The sequence below is a fragment of the Ursus arctos genome, unplaced genomic scaffold (assembly GCF_023065955.2).
Source record: "Ursus arctos isolate Adak ecotype North America unplaced genomic scaffold, UrsArc2.0 scaffold_28, whole genome shotgun sequence".
NCBI lineage: Eukaryota > Metazoa > Chordata > Mammalia > Carnivora > Ursidae > Ursus > Ursus arctos.
This window is the reverse complement of record NW_026622963.1, coordinates 13,497,315-13,516,770: the sequence shown is the minus strand read 5'-3', so window position 1 is coordinate 13,516,770 and position 19,456 is coordinate 13,497,315. Positions and strand designations below refer to the sequence as shown.

The 19,456-nt window shown below is 36.1% G+C and overlaps 1 protein-coding gene across 4 annotated transcripts in view; it reads right to left on the bottom strand.

Moving 5' to 3' along the window:
• OCA2 (OCA2 melanosomal transmembrane protein) overlaps positions 1 to 19,456 on the bottom strand; it is a 442,347-nt gene that overhangs the window by 192,509 nt on the left and 230,382 nt on the right. For all 4 annotated transcript variants that reach the window (XM_048221311.2, XM_026510290.4, XM_057303788.1 and 1 more), the window contains one exon: positions 2,641 to 2,768. In XM_048221311.2, the coding sequence (XP_048077268.1) occupies positions 2,641 to 2,768 (128 nt within the window). The remainder of the gene's footprint in view (positions 1 to 2,640; positions 2,769 to 19,456) is intronic.

Here is a 19,456-nt window from a genome sequence, read left to right as displayed (position 1 = left end):
AGATGGCTTCACTGAACATTTCAATTGAATATTAAAACCAATCCTTCACAAACTCTTCTACAAAGAACACTTCTCAACTTATTCTACTATACTCATTCAGTATTATGCTGATACCAAAGCCAGAGACATCACATAAAAATAATACAGACTGATATCCCTCATGAATATACAAACTGAATTCAACAATTTATTATACACCATGACCAAGTGAGATTTATTCTAAGAATGTAAAATAGATTTAACATCTGAAAATCCATCAATGTAGTGTACCATATTAATAGACTCAAATTAATAGACTCAAGGATAAAAATCACATGGTATTCTCAACAGATATAGACAAGGATTTTTCAAAATCCAATATATATTTCTGATAAAAATTCACAACAAACTAGGAATATATTGGAACTTTTTTAACCCAATAAAGAGCTTCTATTAAGAAAAACCTAGAACAAACATTATGCATAATAGTGAAAAGCTGAATGCTTTGCCCTAAGCTCAGGAACAAGGTGTGGATGTCAATGCTCACCACTTTTATCCAACATTGAACTGGAAGTTCTAGCCAAAAAGACAAGAGAAAAAGAAAGAGAAGGGAAAATAGGAAAGAGAGGAAGGGAGAGACTGTGAGCTAGTTAGAGGCATCCAGATCAGAAAGGAAGACATTAAAATGACTTTATTTGCAAATGATATGAAAGAAAATTCTAAGGAATCCAAAAATAACTACTAGACTAAAAAATGAGTTCAACAAAGTCACAGAATACACATCAATATAAAAAATTAATTGTATTTCTATATGATGGCAATGTACAATCAGAATTAAATAATATATTTAATGAAAGATTAATATATAAAAGACTATTATGACTCAAAAAAGAAAAAAAAAACAATGAAAAGTGGTGAAAAGTCTTCAATAGAAATTTGCCAAACATATAAAAGTGACTAATAATATGATGTTGAATATCACAATGAGATACCACTTCACACCTACTAGAATGTCTAATAATCAAAAAGAAAGCCAACAGGTGATAGAATGTAGAGACACTAGAATCCTATTACAGTACTGGTGAGAATGCAAAATGGTGCAGCCACTGTGGAAAATATTTTGGCTGTTTCTTAAGAAGCTAACCTTAGCATCTACCTAGCATCTACCTCAAAGAAATAAAAATATATGTCCACACACAGACTTATACACAATGCTTATGACAGTAATGTTCAAAAAATTCAAAATTGGAAACAATACAAATATTCATCAAATGGTGATTGGGTAAATAAAATATAGCAAATCCACACAGTGGAATAATATTCAATAATAAAAAATGAAATAAAGATACATACAAGGACATAAATAAAACTCAACATTATTATCATTATTCTAATTAAAGAAACCAGACAGAAAAGACTATACAGTACATGATTCCTTTAGATAAAATGTATAGGAAAGGCAAATAAATAGAAAAATTAGTGGTTGCTAAAGCTGGAGTTGGGAGCTAGAATTAATTGTAAAAGGACATGTGGGATCTTTTTGGATGATGCCAATGTTCTGAATTTATTAAAAATCATTGAATTATAAACTTAACATGGGTGAATTTTATGTTATGTAAATTACATCTCAATAAAGTTGTTTTAAAAATTCCGTTGTCTATTCCATCAACACAAAGTGAAGCATAAAACTGGGGAAAACATGCCCAAAACCCAGATGAGATAGCAATTTATACCTGAAGTAAATATGTAATCAAGGCAGAGACTTTCAAAGTCCAATCATGAAAACAGTCAGCAGAAATTTCCCCTCCATATTCTATGTGGGAAGAATATCCAGAGTAAAAAAGGTGAAGTTTTTGAGTAGGGAACCAAGGACCTCAAATGTAATTCACAACTCCCCGAGTGATTTGTAGGGATTAAATTAGTCACTTGATTACATCCACGCAATACATATGAGTAAAGACAAAAATTACAAAAATTCAAGGGACCTGTCTTAAAGACAATTAGGGGGGAGAAGTGTCAAAGTTTTAATCCAGAGAAGAAATAATACTGAATGGGTCTGTCATCAGCAAGTTAAGGTAATTAATGTGAGACATTTGGTGTGCTTGAGGACATCCTTTAGGGAGTAGTATTTTTCTGTGTCATCAAACCTTGTATTTGAGGGGGACACAAATTCATAAATCAAGTCTCAAGATTGAACAATAATGTAATTTTTGAATAAATGTTATAACAACTATAACTAAAAGAATATACATTATCCATTTTCTTTGATGTAGTCTTTTCCATGATAACAGAATATTTACTTAAGTATTACAAAATGAAACAGATCATCAATATAATATTACCCTGTCAATTTGCTATAACAAGTCATTAGAGCAAATTCTACTTTATAGCAAATGAAATTTGAACAAGTTTACAAACCACAAAGATAATTTTTTAAGAAAGCAACCAAAAAAAAAAAAAAAACCAACCAATTTTATCAGAAATATTTAGGTGGCTGAGATAAAAGCTGGTTTAACTTAAAATATTCTAATTACAACCTCCATCATTTTCTCCTTGGTGAATATGTGAAAAGACTTATAGATTTGGGCTTTTTTCATTCACTCAATAAAATACGAAATATAAAAGGTAAAAGATTACGTTGCAAAAGTTCTAAAGCCTTACCTCCATCAGAACAAAGAGTGCTGCAAAGAATAGAAGAGTTGCCCATTCCACTCGGTGTAGAATTACCTCAAAATCATGAATATCAGCTAAAATTAGCAACCAGATGGCACCCAGAATAGCAATCCACCCTGAAAAACAAATAAGTGGACATGTAGACATAGATGTAGTTCAATTGTTAACACACTGAGTTTTTATCTTCTGATTGTTTTCGTTGTTGAAGAAAATTTATACTCTGCAAGCTGAGCATATTTAAAATGTATAATTTATATTTTGGCTAATGTATATATCCACAAAACCAATAATACAATCAAGATAATGAAAACATTCACTATCCCCAGCAGTTTACTAATGTTTGCTTTCTTGTAACCCCTTTAGCTCCCCCTGTAACCCCACCCTATCCCCAGGAACTATTCATATCTTTTCTTTCACTATAGATTAGTTTACATTTTCTATATTTTCTGTAGATGCAATCATACAGCATGCATTCTTTTGTCTGACCACTTCCATTTCAACACAACTATTTTAAGATTCTTCAGTGTTGGTTTGTAGATCAATAGTTCATTATTTTTCATTATTTAGTAGTACATCATAGTATGGCTATGGGATGTTGGACATATCTATTCACTGTTGATGGGACATTTGGATTGCTTCCATTGTTTGACTATTACAAATGAATGTGCTATTAACTTTCATACACAATTATCTATAAATGCATATGTTTTCAGTTCCCTTGGATAAATACCTAGGAATGGAATAGTTGATCATATGATAGGTTAATATTATAAAATATTTCTATTTTAAGAAGCTGTGAGACTGTTTTCCAATATAGTTGTAACATTTTACAATGCCCCCAGGAGTACATGAGAATTTGTTACCCCAGATTTTCAACACTGGGTCAGCCTTTTTAGTGTTTGACATTCCAATGAGTATGAAGGGTATTTGTTGTAGTTTCAAATTGCATTTCTCAAAAGGCTAATGATGTTGAGTGATTTTTCATGTAGCTATTTGCCATCCATAGATCTTTTGTGAAGTTTTTGTTCAGTATGCTCATTTTTTAAATGAGTAGGGCAAATGAAACACAAAATAAGTAGAAAAAGAAAGAATAAGAATTGGAGCAGGAATCAGTGAAATAGAAAGTGGAAAAATATTACAGCAAAGCAATGACACTAAAATTTGATTCTTAGAGAAAATCAAGAAGGCTGATAAACCTTAGCCAATTTGAATAGGACAAAACATTAGAGGACAAAATTTGCCAATACCAAGAAAAAGAACAGTGACATGACTATAAATTCTATAGACATGAAAAGAGTACTACTTTGGGGTGCATGGGTAGCTCAGTCGGTTAAGTGTCCAACTCTTGATTTTGGCTCAGGTCATGATTTCAGGGTCATGAGATCAAGCCCTGCTTCAGGTTCCTCTTTCTCCCTCTGCCCTCCCTGCCGCCCCTAAAATAAATACATAACTCTTTAAAAAGAGAGAAAGAGTACTAGTTTTCTATACCGGCCAAAACAAATTACCACACATGTAGTGGCTTAAAATAAAACCCACTTCTTATATCACAGTTTTCAGATGTCAAAAGTGTGGTGGGCTCAGCTACCTTTAGGACTAGAGCCTCATCAAGACAAAATCAAGGTGGTGCCACCTTCCTGGAGGCTCTAGGAAAGAATCTGCTTTCTTATTAATTCAAGTTGTTGACATAATTCACTTCCTTGCAGCTGTAATATTGAGGCCCCAATTTCCTCACTGGCTGTCACCCAGGAGTTGTTCTCACTTCTAGAGGTTACCTACATTCCCTGGGTCATGACACATACCCTCATCTATCATCAAAGCCAGCAACAGTAGGTCAAGTCCCTCTCACACTTCAGATCTCTTTTGCCTCTTCTGTTTCATCTAACTGACTCTTCTGTCTTCTACTTCTTTTAAGGGCCCATGTGATTACACTGAGAACACCTAGATAATCAAGGAAAATCTTGTATTAAGGTTTGTAACCTTAATTCTATCTGCAAAGTCCCTTTGCCACACAACATAACACATACAGACATTAACATCGGGAATTAGAGTATAGACACCTTTGAGGGGTCACATATGGATTAATTTGGAAAGAGCATTTTAATAATGTAGGGTCTTCTGATTTATGAACATGGTATGTATCTCCATTTATTTAGGTCTTCTTTACAAAGGTTTTCCTAAGAATGTTCTGTAGAAATTCCAGCCATCTTTTCTGCTGAAATTAACAAACGGATTCTGAAATTCATATGGGAATGCAAAGGACCTAGAATAACAAATACGACCTTGAAAAAGAAGAGAGAAGTTGAAGATCACACATTATCTCACATCAAGACTTATTATAAAGCTACAATAGTCAAAACAGTGTAGTATTGCATCAGTACAATCAATTTGATCAATGAAGAATCCAGAAATACACCTATACATTCATGGCTGATTGATTTTCAACAAAGGTTCAGTGACAGTTCAGTGAAGAAATAGTATTGTTTTCCACAAATGCTACTGGAGCAATTGGATATCCACATGCAAAAAAAGAGAAAAATTATTTTACTCTGATCTGTTCATTGAATCATATACAAAAGTTAACTAAATGGATCATATGCCTAAATGTAAAATTTATAACTATAAGATCCCTAAGGTAAAATATAGAAAAGTCTCTTTCTTCCTGGGAAATTTTCTTGGATACAGCACTAAAAGTATGATCTATAAAAGGAAAATTTTATTAATTGGACTTCCTGCTTCTCAGATGTCGCTGTTAAGTAAACACAAAGACAAGCCACAGACTAGGAGAGAAAATTGCAAATTATTTATCTCATAAAGGACTCATCATATCCAGGATATATTCTGCAAAATTCTCAAAACACAACAATAACAAACAACTCCATTAAAATGGAGAAAGTTTTGAACAGACACGTCACTGTAGAATATATAAGGATGACAAATAAGCACATGAAAATATGCTCAATATCACTAATCATCAGGAAAATGCAAAGCAAAACCCTTACTACATACCTTAGAATGTCTAAAAACAAAAAGCCAGACCAAACTAAGTATGGACAAAGATGCAGAGAAACTAGAACTCTCATATACTGCCAATAGAATTGTAAAATGTTATTACAAGCATTTTGGAAAACAGTCCAGCAATCTTTAAAAACATTGCCCATAAATCTACCAAATTATTCAACCATTCCAATGTAGGTATTAACTCAAGAGAAATTAGAGCATTACTTCCAGGTTGTTTAATTTATTGGCATAAAGCTGTTGATAAAAGTTTCTAATGATCCTTCCTATGTCATTGGTGTTGGTCGTGATCTCTCCACTTTCATTCATAATTTTATTAATTTGGGTCCTTTCTCTATTCTTTTGAATAAGTCTGGCCAGTGGCTTATAGATCTTATTTATTCATTCAGAGAACTAGCTTCTAGTTCTGTTGATCTGCTCTACTGTGTTCCTGGGTTCTAATTCATTGATCTCTGCTCTAATCTTGATCAACTGCCTTCTCGTGCGTGGGTTAGGCCTGTTCTTCTGTTCCAGCTCCAGCTCCAGCTTCTTGAGGTGAGAATATAAAAACTGCATTTTTAGGTTTTTCTATTCTTTTGAGTGAGGCTTGGATGACTATGTATTTTCCCCATAGGACTGCTTGGCTGTGTCCCATAGGTTTTGGACCAATGTGTTTTCATTCTCATTGGTCTCCAAAAATTGCTTAATCTGATTTTCATTTTCCTGGATTATCCAATCACTCTTGAGCAGGATGGTTCTTAGTTTACAAGTGTTTGAGTTTCTTCCAAATTTGTCCTTGTGATTGAGTTCCAGTTTCAAGGATGGTGGTGTAAGAATACGCAGGGTATAATCTCAGTCTTTTGGTATTCATTGAGACCTGTTTTGTGACCCAGTATATGGTCTATTCTGGAGAAAGTTCCTGGAAACCTATAAACTACCAAGACTGAAACAGAAATAAATTGATTATTTAAACAGACCAATTAATTATGAAGAGATTGAAGCAGTGATCAAAACCCTCCCCCAAAACAAGAATCCAGGGCCTGATGGATTCCCTGGGGAATTCTACCAAACATTCAAAGAAGAAACAATACCAATTATCCCAAAGCTGTTTCAAAAAATAGAAACAGAAGGAAAACTACCAAACTCATTCTGAGGCCAGTATTACATTCATCCCCAAACCAGGCAAAAACCCATTCACAAAGGAGAATTACAGACCGATATCCCTCATGAGTATGGATGCCAAAATTCTCAACAAGATCCTAGTTAATAGGATCCAACAGTACATTGAAAGGATTATCCATCAAGACCAAGTGGGATTCATCCCTGGGATGCAAGGGTGGTTCAACATTCACAAATCGATCCATGTGATACATCACATCAACAAGAAAAGAGTCAAGAAACATATGATCCTCTCCATTGATGCAGAAAAAGCATTTGACAAAATACAACATCCTTTCCCAATTAAAACCCCTCAGAATGTAGGGATAGAGGGTACATTCCTCAATATCATAAAAACCATCTATGAAAAGCCTACAGCGAATATCATTCTCAATGGGGAAAAGCTGAAAGCCTTTCCCTTAAGATCAGGAACATGACAAGGATGCCCACTCTCGCCATTATTATTCAACATAGTACTAGAAGTCCTTGCAACAGCACTCAGACAACAAAAAGGGATAAAAGGTATCCAAATCGGCAAAGAAGTCAAGCTGTCTCTCTTCGCAGATGACATGATATTCTATATGGAAAACCCAAAAGACTCCACCCCCAAACTACTAAGGTGGTGGGATACAAAATCAATGCTCAGAAATCAGTTGCATTTCTATACATGAACAATGAGACTGAAGAAAGAGATATTAGGGAATCAATTCCATTTACAATAGCACCAAATATCATACGTTATCTCAGAATTAACTTAACCAGAGACGTAAAGGATCTATATTGTAGAAACTACAGATCACTCTTGAAAGACATTGAAGAAGACACAAAAAGATGGAAAAATATTCCATGATCATGGATCAGAACAATAAACATAGTTAAAATGTCTATGCTACCCAGAGCAATCTATACTTTCAATGCCATCCCGATCAAAATACCAATGACATTTTTCAAAGATCTGGAACAAACAGCCCTTAAACTTGTGTGGAACCAGAAAAGGCCTCAAATCACTAAGGAATTGTTGAAAAAGAAAAACAAAGCTGGGGGCATCACGTTGCCAGATTTCAAGTTATACCGCAAAGCTGTGATCACCAAGACAGCATGGTACTGGCACAAAAACAGACACATAGACCAATGGAACAGAATAGAGAACCCAGAAATGGACCCTCGGCTCTTTGGGCAACTAATCTTTGATGAAGCAGGAAAAAACATTCGGTGGAAAAAAGACAGTCTCTTCAATAAATGGTGTTGGGAAAATTGGACAGCTACGTGCAAAAGAATGAAACTTAACCACTCTCTCACACCATTCACAAAGATAAACTCCAAATGGATGAAAGACCTCGATGTGAGACAGGAATCCATCAAAATCATAGAGGAGAACATAAGCTGTAACCTCTTTGACATTGGCCACAGCAACATTTTTTCATGACACATCTCCAAAGGCAAGAGAAACAAAAGAAAAAATGAACTTGTGGGACTTCATCAAGATAAAAACCTTCTGCACAGCCAAGGAAACAGTCAAAAAAACTAAGAGGCAGCCCACGGAATGGGAGAAGATATTTGCAAATGACACCACAGATAAAAGACTGGTATCCAAGATCTACAAAGAACTTCTCAAACTCAATACACGGGAAACAAATAATCAAATCAAAAAATGGGCAGAAGATATGAACAGACACTTTTCTAATGAAGACATGCAAATGGCTAATAGACACAAATGAAAAATGTTCAAAATTATTAGCTATCAGGGAAATTCAAATCAAAACGACATTGAGATACCACCTTAAGCCAGTTAGAATGGCAAAAATGGACAAGGCAGAAAACAACAAATGTTGGAGAGGATGTGGAGAAAGGGGATCCCTCTTACACTGCTGGTGGGAATTCAAGTTGGTACAGCCACTTTGGAAATCAGTGTGGAGGTCCCTTAAAAAGTTAAAAATTGAGCTACCCTATGACCCAGCAATTGCACTACTGGGTATTTACCCCAAAGAGACAGACGTAGTGAAGAGAAGGGCCATACACACCCCAATGTTCATGGCAGCATGTCCACAATAGCTAAATTGTGGAAGGAGCTGAGATGCCCTTCAACAGATGACTGGCTTAAGAAGATGTCATCCATATATACAATGGAATATCACTCAGCCATCAGAAGGAACAAGTACCCAACACTTGTAGCAACATGGACAGGACTGGAGGAGATTATGCTAAGTGAAATAAGTCAAGCAGAGAAAGACAATTATTATGTTGGTTTCTTTTTTTTATAATAATTTTTTATTATGTAAGTCACCATACTGTATATCCTTAGTTTTTGATGTAATGTTCCATGATTCATTATTTGCATATAACACCCAGTGCACCATGCAATATAATATGGTTTCACTCATTTATGGAACATAAGAAATAGCAGGAAGATCTGTAGGAGGAGTAAGGGAAGAATGAAGGGGGGGTAAACAGAAGGCGGAATGAACATGAGAGACTATGGACTCTGGGAAACAAACTGAGGGCTTCAGAGGGGAGGAGGATGGGGGATTGGGATAGGCCAGTGATGGGTATTAAGGAGGGCACATATGGCATGGTGCACTGGGTGTTATACCATATTGAACTCAGGGACCAAACACTGCCCACAACAGAAAAAGATAACTTCTGAAGATGACTAGCCTGAAGGATAAAGTGGCCAGGAGACAAAAGCAGAGTGCATGCAGTACACATTGGACACGCTTACTGAAGCACCAGGCCCTGGGGAACAGGGGACACTACAAGGTAGGGCACTATAGGACATATTCTTCATAAGGCCATTGCCCTCTAGAACAAGAGAAATATCTGACTTTTACAACACATAGAAACAGTCACAGAGACTTAGACAAAATGAGAAGATAGATAAATCTGTCCCAAATGAAAGAACAGGACAAGGCCACAGCCAGAGATCTAAGCAAAACAGATATAAGTAACATGCCTGACGGAGTACTTAAAGCAATAACCATAAGGATACTCACTAGACTTGAGAAAAGAGTGGAAGACATCAGTGAGACTCTTAACACAGAGATAAAAAGGAATCAAAGGTGAAGAGTGCAATAAGTGAGATTAGAAATATACTTGAGACAATGAATAACAAGCTGGAAGGGGCAGAGGAATGAATTAATGACCCAGAAGACATAGTAATGGAAAGTAATAAAGCTGAACAAAAATCAGAAAAAAAAAAAGAATTATGCAAAGTAAGAATAGACTTAGAGAACTCAGCAACTCCATCAAATGTAATGACATTCATATTATACGAGTCTCAGAAGAAGAGCAAGAGAGAAGCAGGGAAGAAAATATACTTGAATAAATAATAGCTGAAAACTCCTGTAATCTGGGGAAAGAAACAGATATCCAGATCCAGGAGGCACAAAGAAACCTAACAAAAATCAATGGATAAATTCCTAGAACCATATAAGCTACCAAAAGTGAAAATAGGAAGAAATAGAAAACAGGAACAGACTGATAACTAACAAATAAAATGAATCAGTAATCAAAAAACTTCCAACAAACAAAAATCCAGGGCCAGATGGCTTCACGGGTGAATTCTACCATACATTTAAAGAAGAATTAATACCTATTCTTCTCAAACTACTCCAATAAAACCAGAAAAGGAACGAAGACTTCCAAATTCAATCTCTGAGGCCAGCATTACCCAGATAGCAAACCAGATAAAGACTCCACTAAAAAAGAGAACTATAGGCCATTATACATGATGAACATGGATGCAAAAATTGTCAATTAAAATACCAGCAAACTGAAGCCAACATCACATTAAAAAAATCATTTGCCACAATCAAATGGGATTTATTCCTGGGTTTCAAGTGTGTTTCAATATTCACAAATCAATCAGTGTGATACACCACATCAATTAAAGAAATGATAAGAACCATATGATCATTTCAATAGATGCAGAAAAAGCATTTGACAAAGTGCAACATCCATTCATGATTTAAAAAAAAAACTTCAACAAAGCAGGTTTAGAGGGAACATATCTCAACATAATAAAGGTCATCCATGAAAAACCCACAGCTAAGATCATCCTAAATGGAGGAAAACTGAGATCTTTTCCTCTACAGCCAGGAAAAAGACAAGGATGTCCACTCTCATTACTGTTATTTAATATAGTACTGGAAATCTTAGCCACAGCAATCAGACAACAACAAGAAACAAAAGGCATCCAAATCAGCAAGGAAGAAGTAAAACTTTCACTATTTGCAGATGACATCATACTCTATGTAGAAAACCAAAAAGACTCTAGAAAAAAAAAATAGCTGGAACTGATACACAAATTCAGTAAATTCTCAGGATACAAAATCAATGTGCTGAGATCTGCTGTATTTCTTTACGCCAATAATGAAGCAGCAGAAACAGAAATTAAGGAATCAATCTCATTTACAATTGCACCAAAAACCATAAGATACTTAGGAATAAACCTAACCGAAGAGATGAAAGACCTATACTCTGAGAACTAAAAAACACTTATGAAAAAAATTGAAGATGACACAAAGAAATGGAAATGCATCCCATACTCATGGATTGGAAGAACAAACATTGTTAAAATGTCTATACTACTGAAAGCAATCTACAGATTCAATGCAATCCCTATCAAAATACCAACAGCATTTTTCACAGAGCTAGAACAAACAATCCTAAAATTTGTGTGGAGACATAAAAGACCCCAAATAGCCAAAGCAATCTTGAAAAAGAAATCAAAGCTGGAGGCATCACAATTCTGGACTTCAAGTTACTTCAGTTACTACAAACCTGTAGCAACCAAGACACTACGTGACACAGTATGTGTTACAAAAGTAGATACATAGATCAACAGAATAGAACAGAAAACCAAAAATGAACCCACAACTATATGGTCATTTAACCCTCAACAAAGTAGGAAAGAATATGCAATGGAAAAAAGTCTCTTGAACAAATGGTGTTGGGAAAACTGGACAGCAACATGCAAAAGAATGAAACCAGACCATTTTCTTACACCATACACAAAAATAAATTCAAAATGGATGAAAGTCCTAAATGTGAGTCTTGAAACCATCAAAATCCAAGAGAACACAGGCTGTAACTTCTTTGACATCAGCCATAGCAACTTCTTACTAGATACGCCCTCTGAGGCAAGGGAAACAAAAGTAAAAAACAGACTATTGGGACTTCTTCAAAATAAAAAGCTTCTGCACAGTGAAGAAAACAATCAACAAAACTAAAAGGCAACCTACAGAATGGGAGAAAATATTTGCAAATGATGTATCTGATAAAGGGTTAGTAACTAAACTATATAAAGAATTTATAAAATTCAATACCCAAAAAGTGAATAATCCAATTAAAAAATGGGCAGAAGACATGAACAGACATGTCTCAAAAGAAAGGCATAGAGATGGCTAACAGACCTGTGAAAAGATGCTCAACATCAAACATCATCAGAGAAATGCAAGTCAAAACTACAATGAGATATCACTTCACACCTATCAGAATGGCTAAAATCAACAACACAAGAAACAACAGGTGTTGGCAAGGATGTGGAGGAAAGGGAATACTCTTGCACTGGTGGTGGGAATGCAAACTGGTGCAGCCACTCTTGAAAACAGTATGGAGGTTCCTCAAAAAGTTAAAAATAGGACTACCCTACACACAATCGTGCTATTGCACTACTAGGTATTCACCCAAAGAACACAAAAATACTAATTCAAAGAAATACATGCACTCCAATGGTTATAACAGCATTACCTACAATAGCCAAATTATGGAAACAGCCCAACTGTCCTTTGATGAATGAATAAAGAAGATGTGGTATATGTATCTACACACACAGTGGAATATACTCAGTCATTAAAAAAGAATGAAATCTTGCCATTTACAATGACATGGATGGAGCTAGAGAATGTCATGCTAAGCAAACTAAATCAGCCAGAGAAAGACAAATACCATATGATTTCACTCATATTTGTAATTTAAGAAACAAAACAGCAAAGGGAAACAAAAGAGAGAGGCAAAACAAGAAACAGACTCTTACCTATAGAGAACAAACCGATAGTTATAGGAGAGGAGGGAGATGGTGGGATGGGTTAAATGGGTGAGGGGAATTAAGGAGTGTACTTGTGATGAGTACTGGGTATTATATGAAAGTGTTGAATCACTACTTTGTATACCTGAAACTATAATTACACTGTATGTTAACTAAGTTTTTCAATAAACTTTTTTAAAAGTTTATATGTACTGATTGATTCCAATTCCTTCTATTACCCTTATCTTACCTTTGAGAGCTTAAATGCAGATAATTTTCTGGAAAACAACAGTTATTGCATGTGACCTCTGGAGTTTGGAGATCTATCCAAACTACCTCTTGTAGTACCTTGTACCAATTATCCTTCCTTATATCTGTGTTCCAGAGTATACCCACTTCTATACTCTTGAAAGATCAGTCTTCTCACAATGTCAGAGAAAAGACCTATTCATCTGGTCCTCTCTGGTTGTCTTCTTAACCTGAACTGTTTTATACGTCACTCTTGGATGCTTGCTCTGTGTAAGGCTCTGAGCTTAAAAGTTATGGGTGGAAATGTAAGCAAGAGACCACTGTGAATTTTAAGGGATTCACCATCTGGCAGAGAACATACACAGTAAGCAAACAGTTTTATTTGACGTGTGTGTACATACAAACCATCAGGAGGCCCTGACAGTGAGGAAAAAAATGTGATTGGGAGATTTCACACACACACAAAAAAAGTGATATTCAGGCAAGATCTTAGAGGATGGATAAATTTTCCAGGTAAAGAGGGAGAGGACATTCAAGATAAAGGTAAAGCATATCTGAGGACAGAGCATCACGAAAGAAGATGTCAAAGTGACATCAACAAAATGGTGGAAGGGCAGTTCCAAGCTCTGGTCCTGTATCAAAAATCAAACAAAAATGGGTGATGGGTATTAAGGAAAGTGCTTGTTAGGATGAGCATGGGTGTTATATGTAAGTGATGAATCACTAAATTCTACTCCTGAAACCAATATGACACTATGTGCTAATTAACTAACTAGAATTTAAATAAAATTTTGAAACAAAAAAATCAAACAGAAACTGTTAAAATCAACTTTTTCAGAACTCCATAAAAGAGCCAAAGGCTTATAGCAACCAAAAAAATATTGAAGCAAGAAAAAGACAATTTCAAAATGGTAGGAAAGCTTTGTGGCATTTTTACTTGCCCCATCCTAACCCCTCCCCCGCAATTCAGTAGTCTAGAAATGGTGGCAGCCTGTGTTCCCAGTGTGAGACATCCCCAGACCAGAAAGAGCAGGGCAGACCTTGTTCATAAATTATTTTCTTAATTTTAATCTGAGTGGAGGCTAACTGAAGGACTCATGCAAAGCACTCATTTCTGTTCCATCTAATTCAGAACTCAGGCCAGAAAAGTGGCAGGCATTGTTCAAAAATACTGCAAGCCAAATAACAATCCACAGAGGCCTAAGGGAAAGATTATGGTTTAAACACACAATAGGCAACCTGAGCACAGGAGCAAAAGCCGGGAAATTATGACATTCAAAAGCAGCCATGTATTTGGGGGAATAAAGAAAGCCACATGCATGCCCAGAGAAAGATCTATGCTCAGAAAAGGCTAGAGGATTCCCTAAGAGTTCACCACGAGCTGATGCCTAGTCTTAAGCAATCCTGGCTAAGAGTGGAGGTACTATTTGTTTTCATTTGTTTTTGTTTTTTAGCTCCTGGCTTTCAAGGAAATTTCTTTTTTTAAGTTATGTTCAATTAGCCAACATAGAGTACATAATTAGTTTTTGATGTAGTGTTCAATGAGTCATTAGTTGCGTATAATACCCAGTGCTCATCACAACGTGTGCCCTCCTTAATGCCCATCACCCAGTTACCCCATCCCCTCACCCTCCTCCTTCTGTAACCCTCAGTTTGTTTCAAGGAAATTTCTATCAAAACACTAGCTGAACACATTAAAAAACAGATTTCATGGACCATACATGACAAGGAATATAGCTTTATGTCACACTGTTTATAAAAACTAATTCCAAATTGATGAATGACTGATATATTAGATCTAAACCCATAAAATTCTTAGAAGAAAACATACAGGTAAGTCTTCATGACTTTGAATTTGGCAATGGATTCTTAGATATGACACTAAATATAAAAGCAACATATGAAAAAATAGATAAACTGGACTTTATAAAAAAAATTTTTTATAGAAGGAAATTTATAGCTTTATTTTTTTGACATCCTAAGTGTTGTTGCTTTGTTTTTTCAAATAATATTTTTTTATTATATTATGTTAGTCACCATACAGTACAACCCTGGTTTATTAAAAACTTTTGTGCATCAAAAGGCATTACCAGGAGAGTGAAAAGACAACCTATGGAATAGGAGACAATATTTAGAAATCATATATCTGATAACACTTAGCATTTTACTATGGAGAATATATAAATACATAAAACTCAAAAACAAAAGGACAAACAACCTTATCTTAAAAATGGATCAAGGATTTGAATAGACATTTCTCTGAAGATCTACAAATGTTCAATAAGCATATGAAAAGATGTTCATAATCATTAGTCCTTAGAGAAATGTAAACCAAAACCTCAATGAAATACCATTTCACACCTAGTAGAATGGTTTTAACTAGGAGAAGAAACAAAAAATAAGTGTTGGAGAGGATGTGGAAAAGTTGGAACTCTTGCACATTGCTGGTGGGAATGTATAATGGCACCACTTGTGGAAAACAATTTTGCAGTCCCACAATAAGCTAAACATAGAATTAGCATATGACCCAGCAATTCTGTTCCCAGGCATATACCCAAAATAAACTGAAATTAGGAACTCAGATACCTGTATACCACTGTTGATAGCAGCATTATTCACAATGGCCAAAAAGTAGAAATAACCCAAGTATCCATCAATAGATGACTGGGTAAACAAAATGTGGTATAGACACAAAATGGAAAGTTATTCAGCCATAAAAATAAATGAAGTTCTGATATACGTTCTAACACAGATGAATCAGAAATCATTATTCTAATTGAAATAAGCCAGACACAAAAGGACAAATACTGTGTATTTCCACTTATATGCAATGTCCAGGTTAGGCAAATTCACAGAGTTGGAAGGTGGATTACAGGTTACCAGGGGCTGGGAGTACAGGGGAAGAGAATGAGGGATTATTATTTAATAGTTACAGAGTTTCTGTTTAGGGTGATTAAAAGTTTTAGAAATAAATCATGGTAATGGTTACACAACACTGTGGATGTAATTAACATCACTGAACTGTACACTTAAAAATGGATAAAATGGCAAATTTTATGTGATATATTTTTTACCACAATAAAAAAATAGAAAATCAGAAGGCCTTAAATAGCATGGAAAGGTATTGGGGGGACCTCGTTCTGTAGACAGAGAAGTCACTGAAGTTCTTTTAAGCAACGGAGCCTGATTTTTCCATGCATGTAGCTTTGTTTCCTGACTAGATTTTGTTACTTTTCTCTGAATTCTCCAGGGCGCCTACCACAGTACTAAAGACAAATATTGCTTATCTTTTCCATTATATCTGATGGCTGATTCCTTGATTTCTCTCAAAGACAGTTTAAATTCTCAGTAAAAAATTACACCAATTGCACTTTCCTTGGATAATGCTTTTCGACAAACCAGAAATGGCATCCCATTGCTTGCTCTGCCATACGGCCGTAAGAATCTCTGAGTCAGTAAAAACACAAGTTATCGTTCATGATCCTGCGAGAAATTTTGTCAGGACAGGACGATAGACACTCCACTGGGACTCTCTCTATAGTTCTACTTTTCCTTATCAGTTTGTGGAGACCCGAATTTTCTTCCAGTCCAAACTCCTGTCATAGTACTCATCAATCGAACTTCAGAACAGGTTCTTCATTCACAAAGCTTTCTCATGTCAGGAAAATTTCCTGCAATAACCTACAATTGAACGAGGTCCCACCTTGTCCCTACAAAATCTCAATTTCTCCCATAATTTTAATCACGCAGTCTGCAGAGCCAGCAGCAGCACTAATCAAACTGCCTGTGCATGAGCATATCTGCTTGGAAATATCTGGTGCCTTTACTGAGGAGTCCAAGGGGCACCTTCTAACATGTTCCCCTGGGTCACTATCAGAAATGTTCCATTCTGTTCTCATTCAGCGCTGGCTCCTTAATGACAGCCAGCAAGTGATAAAGGATGAAGTGGTGGATTCTTTTATAGTGTGCTGAAGAAAAGACTGCTGATGGGGACATCACAATTTCCAGCTTCACATTCTACTACGAATACTAAGAATGTGCCATTAAGACTTTTCTTCTAAAAATTAAAAGTTCAGTTGACTGGAGATGTGTAAGAATAAAAAGCAACATTTATCCAAGTTGTCTTTATCGTGTGGAGCTTCTATCAACTCCTTCCTTGAATGGGCATTAATCTCCACCAAGAGCTTTACCATTCTTTATTTATTTATTTTTTTTAATAATGATTTTTTATTATATTATGTTAGTCACCATACAGTACATCCCCGGTTTTCGATGTAAGGCTCGATGATTCATTAGTTGTGTATATCACCCAGTGCACCATGCAATATGTGCCCTCCTTACTACCCATCACCGGTCTATCCCATTCCCCCACCCCCCTCCCCTCTGTAGCCCTCAGTTTGTTTCTCATAGTCCATAGTCTCTCATGTTTCATTCCCCCTTCTGATTACCCCCCCTTTCTTTATCCCTTTCTTCCCCTACTGATCATTCTACTTCTTATGTTCCATAGATGAGAGAAATCATATGATAGTTGTCTTTCTCCGCTTGACTTATTTCACTAAGCATTATCTCCTCCAGTGACATCCATGTTGTAGCAAATGTTGAGAACTCATTCTTTCTGATTGCTGAGTAATATTCCATTGTATATATGGACCACAACTTCTTAATCCAGTCATCTGTTGCAGGGCATCTCCGCTCCTTCCACGATTTAGCTATTGTGGACATTGCTGCTATGAACATTGGGGTACATATGGCCCTTCTCTTCACTACGTCTGTATCTTTGGGGTAAACACCCAGTAGTGCAATGGCTGGATCATAGGGTAGCTCAATTTTTAACTTTTGAAGGGACCTCCACACGGTTTTCCAGAGTGGCTGTACCAACTTGCATTCCCACCAACAATGTAGGAGGGATCCCCTTTCTCCACATCCTCTCCAACAATTGTTGTTTCTTGCCTTGTCTATTTTTGCCATTCTAACTGGCGTAAGGTGGTATCTCAGTGTGGTTTTGATTTGGATTTCCTTGATGGCTAATGATTTTGAACATTTTTTCATGTGTCTGTTAGCCATTTGTATGTCTTCATTGGAAAAGTGTCTGTTCATATCTTCTGCCCATTTTTTGATTTGTTTATTTGCTTCTCGTGTATTGAGTTTGAGACGTTCTTTGTAGATCTTGGATACCAGTCCTTTATCTGTAGTGTCATTTGCAAATATATTCTCCCATTCCGTGGGCTGCCTCTTAGTTTTTCTGACTGTTTCCTTGGATGTGCAGAAACTTTTAATCTTGATGAAGTCCCATAAATTCATTTTATCTTTTGTTTCTTTTGCCTTTGGGGATGTGTCATGAAAAAGGTTGCTTTGGCCGATGTCGTAGAGGTTGCTGCCTATGTTCTCCTCTAGAATTTTGATGGATTCCTGTCTCACATCGAGGTCTTTCATCCATTGGAGTTTATTTTTGTGTATGGTGTGAGATAGTGGTCAAGTTTCATTCTTTTGCATGTAGCTGTCCAATTTTCCCAGCACCATTTATTGAAGAGACTGTCTTTTTCCCACCGGATGTTTTTTCCTGCTTTATCAAATATTAGTTGCCCAAAGAGCTGAGGGTCCATTTCTGGACTCTCTATTCTGTTCCATTGGTCTATGTGTCTGTTTTTGTGCCAGTACCATGCTGTCTTTGTGATCACAGCTTTGTAGTACAGCTCGAAATCCGGCATTGTGATGCCCCCAGCTTTGTTTTTCCTTTTCAACAGTTCCTTGGAGATTCGGGGTCTTTTCTGGTTCCATACAAATTTAAGGACTATTTGTTCCAGTTCTTTGAAAAACGTTCTCAGTATTTTGATCGGGATAGCATTGAAAGTGTAGATTGCTCTGGGTAGCATGGACATTTTAACTATGTTAATTCTTCCGATCCATGAGCATGGAATATCTTTCCATCTTTTTATGTCTTCCTCAATGTCTTTTAAGAGTGATTTATAGTTTCTAGAATAAAGGTCCTTTACGTCTCTGGTTAAGTTAATTCCAAGGTAACGTATGATTTTTGGTGCTATTGTAAATGGGATGGATTCCCTGATTTCTCTTTCTTCGTTCTCGTTATTCGTGTACAGAAATGCAACTGATTTCTGAGCATTGATTTTGCATCCCGCCACGTTACTGAATTGCTCTATAACTTCTAATAGTTTGGGAGTGGCTTCTTTTGGGTTTTCCATATAGAGTATCATGTCGTCTGCGAAGAGAGACATTTTGACTTCTTCTTTGCCGATTTGAATACCTTTGATCCCTTTTTGTCGTCTGATTGCTGTTGCAAGGACTTCTAGTACTATGTTGAATAATAGTGGCGAGAGTGGGCATCCTTGTCGTGTTCCTGATCTTAAGGGAAAGGCTTCC